General features: G+C 38.0%; 1 protein-coding gene across 1 annotated transcript; it reads left to right on the top strand.

Moving 5' to 3' along the window:
- Positions 1 to 3,195: 3,195 nt before the first annotated feature.
- On the top strand, positions 3,196 to 11,636 carry LOC586508 (cilia- and flagella-associated protein 53). The gene is made up of 7 exons (XM_786287.5): positions 3,196 to 3,517; positions 5,004 to 5,233; positions 5,574 to 5,747; positions 6,387 to 6,690; positions 7,867 to 8,085; positions 8,786 to 9,002; positions 9,940 to 11,636. Exons 1-7 carry the CDS (start codon positions 3,449 to 3,451, stop codon positions 10,275 to 10,277), a joined length of 1,551 nt encoding a protein of 516 aa, XP_791380.4. The 5' UTR covers positions 3,196 to 3,448; the 3' UTR covers positions 10,278 to 11,636.
- The last annotated feature ends 761 nt before the right edge of the window (positions 11,637 to 12,397 follow it).

The raw sequence follows: 12,397 nt of genomic DNA on the forward strand, positions 1-12,397 counted from the left end.
CACGGATATTGGTTCTTTGTTTACCTATGTCAGCTACTAATATATAGTTGTGCCTTCATTTCATAAGTCTTTCATGAGTGCCAATATCCACACTACAGAATATGCATGCGGATTCGAGTACCACCTCAATTGATGATCAAACCACATTGAAGTTCGCGTCCTACATCGGATCACATAACACCATACATGTACATAATGTAAAGGGTCTCCCGGATTCCTCACTTGTGTGAGGAAGTTGAGGAACTAATATTTTGCTAAAAGGAAGGAAACTGCCTGTGGCAAGCCTCTTAAAACACTACTCAAGAGATTTTTTTTTTAAATATAGATTGATCTATGAGGATGAGGACGCACGCTGATTATATTTGCCTTGAAAACTTTTATACTGGTATACTCATGTGCGCTTTAGACTATCAAAATTTAATATACCAGGCGTGTAAGCAGAGGGGGGAAGGGTGTTTTAGGGGTTAAACCCCCCCCCCCCCCTCAATATTTTGTGAAAAAAAATGTATACTCCGTAACCCCCCCCCCCCCCCCCCTCCCCCCACTGAGCGAAAAATCGATCGGTGCGATTTTTGCGGGGGCCATAACAAAAAAAAAAAACAAAAAAAAATCGGTTCTCTCACTACCTCCCCCCCCCCCCCCCCCACCACTGAGCGCTATTTTCAAACTGATTTTCAAACACCCTCCTTGAAAAAATCATGTATACGCCACTGAAATATACTGTAATAATAATAATACATGAGATTTATAGAGCGCCATTATCCATTTTAATTAAATGCTCAAGGCGCTTCAAAATATTAAGTAAACACATTACATCATGAAAGAATCGTGTACATTTACAGAAGAAAGAAAATGCAAAAATTAAAGAATGAATGAATGTCTGTCTTCAAAACGCAAGATTAAACAAATGGGATTTAAAGTTGCTCTTATTTTCAATTTTAGATACAAAGATACGGATCTAGTTTAAAATCCTTTTAGTGCCCCCTGGCAAGGGTGGCGGTAAACACATTACATCATGACAAAGAATCGTGTACATTTACAGAAGAAAGAAAATGCAAAAATTAAAAAATGAATGAATGTCTGTCTTCAAAACGCAAGATTAAACAAATGGGATTTAAAGTTGCTCTTATTTTCAATTTTAGATACAAAGATACGGATCTAGTTTAAAATCCTTTTAGTGCCCCCTGGCAAGGGTGGCGGTAACACAATTTTGAATCGACTTTTTTTCTTTCTTTTGTTCTGACAGGCAAAAAGTAAGAGTCATTTTTTCCTCTTTTTTCGATTTACAAAAGTCCCGGATTTGCAATTATAAAAAATTAAATTATGTTGACATCCCTTTTATCTCTGTATGTCTCTCTCTCTCTCTCTCTTTCTCTCTTTCTCTCTAACTCTTTCCTCTCTCTTTCTCTTCCTCCTTCTTCCTCTCACTCACCTTGATTGTTCTTGTTCATCGGTTTTGTGCCCCCCCCCCCCTCCACTCACATCATCCTCGATTCGCCTCGGATCATAATCAGTTCGGTTTTTAAATTTAGACTACTATACTCATAATTATGCGTGGTATAGAATACACAGCCCTATTTTATGTATCTTTTTTTTACTTACCTTTTTTGTTGTTGTAATGAATAACATATGGATACAAACGCGTATTAGCTATGATGATATGACAGGGGTCTATCTACTAGCAAACGTTCAAACAAGAGGGACAAAGCAACTGGCTTACTGACGTTTCAACTGCAGTAGATGAAATCTAATAAGATGAATTTGGTCTCAAATTCTGACCATGTCCGTGATTTAGTTAAAGAAGGGGCACAATCCGGTTTTCTTTTAAAAATACTGGCAAGCAAAGACAATGGTAGCAATATGTAAGCCAAATAAAAAAACAGGCATAAGGATTTTAAGGAATTTTGCATACTTATTTTTTAAAGAATGTTTTGTATGCCACTTGTGTTTCAAAAAGGGGGGCAAGAGCCGATCGTTTACTCCATCACGCAGGCCCGGATTCTCGGGTTGGGGGGGGGGAGGAAGACGTCCCCACTTCTCCCCCCCCCCCCCTTTCGCAAAAACAGGTTTAAAAAAACGTAAATTTTACCAAAATGGACCCCGGCCCCCTGGCAAAAAAAGTAAAACATTTTTCGCTCAAGGGGGATGTTGAAAAAAAGGAGTGTTCATCCTCCTCCCCCCCCCCCCCGTTGAGACACAAAACCACCAAAATAAAAATTAGTGTTTACCACCCCCCCCCCCCTCCCCCCTCCCCCTCCCCCTCCAAAATGGACCCCGGCCCCCTGGCAAAAAAAGTAAATCATTTTTCGCTTAAGGGGGGGGGGGTGTTGAAAAAAGGAGTGTTCATCCTCAACCCCCCCCCCCCGTTGAGACACAAAACCACCAAAATAAAAATAAGTGTTTACCCCCCCCCCCCCCCTCCCCCCTCCCCCTCCCCCCCCCCCCCCCCCCCCCCCCTGAGCGAAAATTTGGTCTGCAGGATTTTCACTAAATTTTCTCAAATCTTTATCTCCAAATGTTCTTAGGATGGTAGGGAGCTTATGACCTTATTGCATTTGAGTACGCCGATTAGAGTTCACTTAAGTTGATGTTTTGACAAAATCTGTTTGCCAACCCAAAGTCAGATACAATTTTCAAATTTTATATTAAAAACTTTTGCCTAGAAGCAAGCAAAGTAAACAAAATGTACTTAACTTCTGAAGGTTATCTTTTTTTTCTTTTTGGCAACCAAGCTCATAATAATTCAAAATATGTTACAGAACAATCCTAACATATCGAGGGTGTCACATATTGCCGCCCCTTCTCTCTAGCTTTCTCTCTCTCTACTTTTCAAAGCGACGCCCCCTTCTCCCTCCCCCCCCCCCCCCCCCTTGCTTTCCGATTGTATGCACTGAGGGTAGGAGATTATGTTGTTACATGAAACGAGATGAAACTCTCCATTTTCATTTATGTCATATTATCTAGACTTTTTTGTATTGTTATTATCGGTGTGGCATGTGGTTGGTGTGGTTGCGTTTGATAAGACGCGGACTCCAGCGGTCTGCGCTGGATCGGTTCGCTGGCGATCGCGCGCTACGACTCGGGTTTGTAGCTATAGTAACTGACGTCACACATACAACAGCCCATTATTGTGCAGTGCAGTGTGTATACATGTGTGTTGTAAATACGGTACACGAGATGTGCACGGTACGTGTACGCTGTGTGTGTAATATATTGTGTGTGCCCAAATAATAGCAGTGAGTGTAAGGCAGCAACACTTTCCGACAATTTATTTGTGACAATTTTTTTTGTGCCCTGTTTTATCTCATAATTGTCGAAATTTACACTTCAAGAGTCAATAAGAGCATTGAAAAAATACATAGAAGAGAGCCACTAGTTACTGAAAGGACAGTTTTGTCGGCCAGAGACCATCGTTTATATCTGGGCTGACAACTCCGGAACCGTCGAGATGCTAGCCACTCAGAAACCTCGACGGACTCGGGAGTTCACCGGGCCGACTCCCCACTCTGTAGCTATCGTGAGTATGATAACTGATTGGGCTGCGGGACATGCAAACACGAATTAGTTGTTGCAATTCAAATGTTTAAAAATTATTCCATTTAGGGCAGTATCAATATTTTATTTGCATCCTTTCGTGCTACATATTCTGAAGATCATTTAGTCTATGTCAAATACATACGTTTACATTTTAAATTATAGATTTAGATCTATAAGTTAACATCTCTTTGATTTTGGCCTTAATTTTGCCTTTGCATTGCCTTTGCTTTGCCTTTGCTTTGAATCTTTGTGAAATTTTTAGTATGCAATTTTATTTGTCTGAAGATCGAGTCTTCATCAGTCTTAACTAGGTCTATACGAATCTTGTGCACTCTAGCCATTCAGTTACACCCTATTTTACTGGCTTGATGAGGAACAGAATTTTTTCTATGCAGATTTTACTTTTAGACAGTTTTTAATAATGATTAATAGTCTAGATCTAGGCCATGAAAAATGGGCATGGTGTATTAAAAGCCAAATTAACTCAAGTTTTTTACTTTCGTACAATTTTACAAATCTTTTGGAAATAGGGGTGCGTTTTCATTATCATGGTCTAGACTAGTCTATGCACATGACTATCATCAGCCGGGCTCACGATCAATTGGGCAAAAAGAATTTCCGTTTTGGTTTAATAAAATTTGGAGTGGACTATTAGGCTATTATTATTATTATTATTATTATTATTATTATCAGTGTACAGAAGTGTGAGGTGATCCTGTTGAAACTTCCGGTCGTATTGAGTGGCTTCGTTCTAAAGGAACACATTCTGAATGCATATTCTTACTCTTGGGATTTAGTTTTGCTTTGCTTTACATGTAAATTCCATAATCCATACCTTTGACTAGATCTAGATCTATTTTTCTCTCTTTCTAACATTCTTAAACTGTAATCAAGAGTCTATTTTACAGTTTGCCAGAAAGAGGATCTACATGTACACGTTGTTATAGATCTACATGTAGTAGATTTTAAATAGATAATCATTATTATTATTATTTGGTAGAATCTTGAATGAATACTGGCAATACACTAGTCTGATTGAATTGTAAAATAGTATGTTCAAGGGAGTAATGGTATTTTAAAGCAAAATGATGTCCACCAGCACCAGATTTGTTCATCTATTTTGTTTGTCCTCACTTTGCACTCATGGTAAACTAATTAAGAGAACCAGATATATTTTCATCCAGACAAAGAAAGTGGTGCAGCCCCCTAATTAATGACCGTTGCATAAAGTCCTAGAGCATAAACCCAGGTCAATTGGATTGTTTATGGTTCTTAATATATCATGTTTACTATTCACCATGTCATGTTTTCATGTGTAGGGTCTATGTACATGTTTGTCTTTACATGTATTTTTATGTTATGCAGGCCCTCCCTCCCCCCGAGTATAACAGTATTTTAACTACTGATGGGGCTACCCTGTTGAAATAAAAATAAATAAATCAAAATATAAATAAATTATAATACAGAGAGCCAAGATGCCAAGCAAGCTCCCTCCAGATCACCTCATCCTGGAAAGAAGGAAACGAGACGACCAACGTGAGGAAGCGGAAGCCGCCACAAAGTACAACGCCCTCTGCGACCTGAAGAACGACTGGGAGAAGACCACGGACCGGCGGATACAGTCTAACACGGTCAAGAGACGGGTCAGGAGCTTGATGCAGCAAGAAGAGTTCTCACTAGAAGACAGAAGACAGAGGTCAGTGCCATAAAATAGTAGAATGATCTAAGTGGCAGATCGGGTGTCAGACCCTTCTCAGCAATATAATTTTGTTAAGGAGATTTTTTAATCATTTTTTGCATAGGAGCAATGAATAGAGTTGTTAGAAAAGACACAATACTATTGAATAGTGACACTATCAAAGTGGCAATTTGAAATGTATGTACAGTTTTTACTTAATTTTATTAATTTATAACATTTCCTATCATTCATCAATTTTTCTTTGATTTTTTAATTTTTCAGCTCCCTACCAAGATACTCTTTACTTAGGTCTGATTTCTTTTTAACGTATTCCGTGTACCATTTTCTTCTCTCTCAGATTAAGGGAAATGTTAGCAGAGGAAAATGACCAATACCTGGTTGAGATGGAAGCAAGTCAAGAAACACTTTTGGAGCGACAATCGAAGATGAGGGAACGCGCAAAGTTTCTGAAGGAGAAGAGGGAGAAAGAAAGATTAAAGATTGTTGCCGAAAAACTTGATCAAAAATGGAGGTGCGTCTTTGTCTAAGCTGATGTTCATATCATTTTTTAACTGGTGAATTCATGCAAGGCTTTGTTTCCAAGATATACAAATTCCCTTTAAACAGGAGGTTCAAAAGTAACACTAGCCTGCTAGAAAATTGGTTTAAAAACATTTTTGTCTGGTTTGCTGGTCAACGAATAGTTTTATATATGTTTCTGAAAGTGCGTAGTACTAGGAGGGGGGAATTGTAAGAATTTTTTAGACAGAAGATATTAAACGAGTGCAACTATAGCTATGGGAAAGCTTTGTGCCACCCCTGAAATATGTTTGATCAAAATGTCTTATTTTGACAAACAATTTCAGTTATTAAATAGTTGTTCCACTATAATGCTTAGGAGAAGCTGTACAAATCTGTAAGTATGTTAGATTAGCAGAAATTGGCGCTGTACCTTAGAAGCAACCCTGGTACCGTGTTTAAAATGAATCCTTCAATTGTTCTTGGCTTCAAGATTCAAGAAGATTCAAGATTAATTTATTGTCATGTAACAAATACATTACATTTGTCTTCGGACATTCAAAGATGCATACACATATACATAATGATATATAAATACAAACAAAATAATTACATTTTGATTTAATAATAATCACAATTTTTTATCTGGCAGAGAGGAATGCGAGGAGCTGCGATCCACGCTCACTCGACGGCACATGGACGAGGTGTGCATGGACCGGAGCCACCAGCTGGAGACCAAGGCCCGCATGCAGGCGCACGACCAGGAGGTGGAGCGCATGTACGCGGACCTCTGGGAGAAGGACAGGCTGGCCAAGGAGGCCAAGGAGGAGAAGATCGCCCAGGAACAGCACGGCAGGAACATGGAGATGCTGAGCGTCCTCCAGAAGCAGATGGCTGCCATCGAGGCCAAGCGCCAGGAGGAGAAACAGCTCAGGATCGACGGTGGCAAGTTGAGGGTAAGGATTGGATGTACCTAGTGGTTTGGGGAAAATAGATCCTGGGTTCCCCAAAAAAATTACTTTTAAGAATTATGCCTGACCCAAATAATTTTGAAAGTTCCACAATCCCCCCCCCCCCCCCCATCCCCTTAGTTGAAATATATATTGGGAGCTTTTTATCTCTAACAATATCTTAAAACTTATACCCTATATGAAGTTAATATAAATATCTGATGATATCAACTTTGTGTGTGTCATAGGCCACAAATAAAACAATTTGAAATGTGATGGAATTTTGATATTTTTCGATATCACAGCACTATCATGATTAGTATGTAGTCTGTAGTTCCAATTCATGTAGAAAGGTTTAATGCTAATGGATATTTAGCACCAAAAAAAAACATTTCTATACACTCTGCAGTTATGGATGATTCCCAAATTTATGTGAGGGTCAAATCAAGCATTCAAATGAAGGCTTAGAGCTTCAAAAAAAGTGAAATGCAAATTGATGTCTACCACTCAAAATTACACCATGGATTCAAGTACAGTGCGTCCCAGAAAAAACGAAACTGAGATTCATCAATGTTTCATCATAACTTAATCACCATTATAATTAATAAATAACACATATTTGTAAAGCTTAGACCCTCCTCTTTCATTTGATACAACTCGTATGACACATATTTCACGCATGAGTGATTAAAAACAATTTGAAGAGAGGAAACCAAAAAATCATTTGGCGGGCGGTATCTAAATTTCAAAGAGAAAATCAAATTTCTAAAAAGTTCTGTTTCTGCCCTTTTATATGACACCTCAATCAGGAAAAATGAGCAAGGAATAATAAAGTTCTGTTTATTTAAAGTGATGTTTGCATTTCCATAATTTGATTTAAGAAGTTCGTTTTTACTGGCTGCCTGCCGTAGCGATAAGCAGAATTGACAAAAGACTTAATTCTGTGTCGTAAACAATCAGCCATGCATGAAGTCTTTCGTCTTTGTCTGAGCATCAACGAAACAATACACGTAGGGCCATTCATCTCAGATTTAACATTGTTATACGATGCCTTTAAAGATAATACTTACATGCTACATGATCAACTTTTTCTCATCCATTCTATACCTTTTCCTTCACAATGTAATCGCATGACCAGAACTCAACTTTATCTTTAATGCATTGCATCCTTTCCTCCCGCAGAAAGAGGAGGCTGCTCTGAGGAAGCTGGAGGAGCAGCGTGCCATGGCTGAGAAGAGGGCGCTTCAGCAGGAGATGCGAGATGGCCTGGACCAGAACATCAAGCTCAAGGCCAAGAGGATGGCCAAGGAGGTGCAGGAGGAGTTGGCCCTTGACATGAAGATCCTGGAGAAACTCCTGGAAGAGTCCAGGAACGAGGCCATGGAGATTACACAGAGAAAGGTCAGTTATTTCATTTTCATTTCATTTCTTGCTCTTTATTAGCCTCAAATTTAAATTTAAATTTTAAAAAAAATCAACATTTGCCACGTAACAGCTGCGTAACAGCTGCACTGCTAAAGCCAGGGTAATGATGCTGCATTATTGTAGAGGCTTAGAGACTTCTGATAATGTAAGTGTTAGGCGCTATATAAAGCAAATATAATTATTATTAAAGTCAAGGTTACAAAATTGAATTATGACTGCCATTTTTATGAAGAATAATTTCAGTAAAGGCCATCATTGATTCATATAGTTTCATCTCCATATTTGTTGTGAGGAGAAAAAGGAACTTCAATCATTGATCCGTATAGTTTTATCACAATTGATATTAAATGGTCCATGTATTTTACCTGTGACAACAAATTTTTGTTTAGCTTAACATCTTGTTATACAATACCAGCTTTGTTAATTAAAGCTTATCTGTACTAGTTTGGAAAGAAGGGATTAGACCACACAGGATGGTCACTGACAGGTGGCTTTCTCATCAACTCAGCTCTCAATTAACATAAGAAAAAGAGGATCATGGGGGGCCAATGGTCATCCATCAGGCAAAATTTCTATATAGAGGAAGCAAGTAGCTACAAGTAGTACAGTGGGCCTTTAAAATAATTTTTGGGGGATATACAGTCATCAAATTTCTTTCCTGCTTGTGCCGAAACAGAAAGAACTCAGGCAAGAGGACCAGCGCTACCGCAAGTACCTCCAAGAACAGATGCGGCTTGAGCAGCAGCGGGAAGCAGAGATCGACCGCATGATCTCAGCCGAGGTGGAGAGACAGTGGCAGAAGAGGCTATCTCAATGGGCCAAGGAGCGCAACGCCCGCAAGAGACTCATGGAAGAGGTGCTGGCGATTAGGAGACAGCAGGTGGAAGAAAGATGTAAGCAGAACTTAATTCATAATGTGAAGTGGTGGTGGTGGTGTTGAAGGTAGTGATGGCAGTGTTGAAGAAGAATAAGAAGTAGGAGAGACAAAGAGAAGAAGAAGGAGAAGAAGAAAAAGACAGAGAAGAAAAGAAGAAGGAAAAAAAGTGGAGGAAGAGGAGGGTGATGATGGCAGTGACAATGATGATGAAGAAGAAGATGATGATGATGATAGGATGGATATACGATTTATTGAAATTTATGGACTGAAAAAACAAATTCATTTTCTGAATATTTCCTTCAGTTTAGCTGTACAGTTCGTAAATGCAACTTACTAAGAGCAAATGTATCTTGAGAGGTGTAAAATTATATCAAATGTTTAAAAAATTGCATTTGTGCCCCCAAATATGTTGCTCTCAAGAAAAGGAGAAGGCTTCTGTTTTTCTATTTGGAAAACATTAGATCAATACTTTGAAATAGTTATGGACTACGGAAAGATTGAATGCTGAATGTATTGATACATTCTTAAAGATAAAGACAAGTTATGGTCATGCGATTGCATTGTGAAAGAAACGTGGAATCAATCAGAAAAGGTTGATCATCTAGCATATAAGTATTTGTGTATACTGCAAGGTTCTGGAATCATCAAAATGATAAGAAATTTAGCCCAGTCTTGGTAAAGTTACAAGCACTGTATACAGAAAGGTGTATATGGGACTATGCGACACGTACCCGACACGTGCGCGATATCTATCAGGTCCAAATAGATATAATAATTTACCAAATATATCAATTAGTAGGCGTTTTTTCTGCAAAATTTGTATCATCACGTATTAGTCAAAACATAATTCTTTCACATGATTGGTAATAAGAGCTTCCATTTCATTTTTTGAGAGGGGGCACTTCCAAAACTGATCTTTACCTTTAATCATTTTTTTTCTTCTTTTGAATCAGTGGCCGCCAACGCAAACGCGCAGGCCGAGCTGGCCAAAGAGAGGGAGGCCATGCAGGCTGCCATGGAGGAACACAAGAGACTTGACGATGAAAAGCAGGCTGCGATCCTAGCCGCCAACAAGAACTACGAACAGAACCTCCTGGGACAGATGGAGTACACCAACAGACAGCAGGAGCAGGCTAAGGATGAGGAGTACCGCGAGTACCTCCACGGGCTGGAGACGGAGGCAGAATACCAGGCCAAGCTGAAGGAGGCCCTCGCTAGGCCAGTCATAGACAAGGCCCACCCTGTCAGGAGGCAGCACATGTCAGCACGCAAATCTCCTCAGATCGCATAAAGCACTTAACAGTCTTGAAGACATAGTCCTTCCACCTATAGAATGTTTTTCCTATTGATGAATTTGCCTTGAAAGCGTGGTCATTCCAATTTCTATTAATTAAATGCATGTACCAAATTACTTACATTCTGTAAACTGGCCTATTGTAACCATTTTAACATTGCCCATTTGAAGGTACTTCAGATAGATGTTGATAAAAAGCCTTCTGTGGGTATGTACTCATTTTTTTTTCATATTCGTTAAAAGGTATCCATTTCTCAGCAAAATATAAATTGCTTGTGAAAATGTAATGGTATTTATACTCATATTTAATGTGACCATTGTTGCTGCCTTTTCATCATTGTTCCGATATCTGAACAGGTCACCAAAAATGTATGTATTATTCGAAACGATGGTACGAAGCACCACCATTTGACTCCATTTTACTTGTGTGGATTTTGTAGCAACTTTGTGTTCACTGTACCTCACTGTATTATTGTGCATATCTTGAGAATTTCTAACATAAGCTTGATTTAAAAACTTGAGAAACATCAACCACATGTAGTCACACATAGAGAAAAAGATTGCTAGATGTTATGTGGAATTTGCTTTGATACAGGCCAATCAAATATCTTATTTTTATTTCTTCTTTTTCTTATATTATGATGATTGCAAACTATAATTGTTTATTGACACAAAAATTGTGTTTGTTGAGCATCATGTGGTGTCTTTATTTTCTGATGATTTTAAGAACCAATATACATAAATCATCATTTAAATGATGTAGCGAGTCATGTGACTTAATTGTTAACCCCTATCATTTGTCCTCTGTTGATTATTATATTTAATTGTTCCAGATTAGCATTAGTTCAATTCTTCATCCTATTTTGTGATAAGGACTGATTAACTTTCTTTTTCTTTTATTGAAATAACATTGTTGCTTGGATTGTGAGTTTTATGTCAATTAATAGGGATTTGGACAGTCATCTCATACACTGTAAATATGTATAGGCTTGGCATTGAAGTACTTTCTATATCTCTCCAATCCTGCAGCTAGTATTTGGTCTGTGTAGGGCTATGGTGACAAGGAGGAAAAATAGTATTTGAAAGTTTAGAAATTAAAAGATTATCTGTTTTTGATTGCGGAATCTGCAAATCAATAACTCCGTCCTCAAGCAGAATGTATATAAAATGTTGTTCATTACAACAACAAAAATCCACCTTGTATGAATTGCAAGTTGTATTCAATATGTTTGTAAATTGTATATAAATATATACAAATGTATATATATATATTTGTATCTGCATTGGCAAGAGTTTTTCTGTTACAATAACTGTAAATTGATGGTAATTGTCTTTAATAAACAGAATACAAAGCTATGGTTAAATGTGTTTAAATTCATTACTGTGGGTTGAGTTAGAATGAACTGTAAAGTAGCAGATGTTTACTTATCTCGTATTCAAATCGCATTTTAGACTTTTACTTACATGAGACAAAATCTAAGTAAAATACTTACTGATAAGGCCTATAAAAAGATTTTGTATTGCCCTTTGCAACCGACTCCGAAATCTTGAAATCTATGGTCGCCTTTTAATTTGTTTAATTTTTTTTACCGTGTTTTACAAGAACAAAATGTAATAAAGCATCCAAAATTGAGAAATATCAGCCAAAAGAGGGAAATCATTTTTTTTAAAAAAGATTTTCGACCGACCGACCCATGTTTTGGCACCTAAACGGCAATACAACATCTTTTTTTTCTTCTGCCTAAGCATCGTGACACCACACGGTCAATCAAAAGTAATGCGCAATTAACGCTTCGCAATAAATGCGCGCTAATATAACTGTGCGTAGGTTATGGTATTGCATAAAAAAACCATATGCCTGCCAATCAAGGCCTCCAAATAATTGGCTTAAGTCTATTAGGGAGCTGTCTTAAATTTAGGGTAGAATACTTGGTCAAAACTTTGAACTGAATACCCCAATTGGCTAAGTATTTTATCTAAGCCAAATCAAATACTAAGTAAAACACCTTAAATTTGGTACTCAAGTATTGAATTGAATACCCCCCCCCCCCTATTTTAATGCCCAGAAAAACTAGAAATGTAAGACCTTCCAGTGATGTTATGTTTGAACATGCATG

Source organism: Strongylocentrotus purpuratus, unplaced genomic scaffold, assembly GCF_000002235.5.
Source record: "Strongylocentrotus purpuratus isolate Spur 01 unplaced genomic scaffold, Spur_5.0 spur5_scaffold_9, whole genome shotgun sequence".
NCBI lineage: Eukaryota > Metazoa > Echinodermata > Echinoidea > Camarodonta > Strongylocentrotidae > Strongylocentrotus > Strongylocentrotus purpuratus.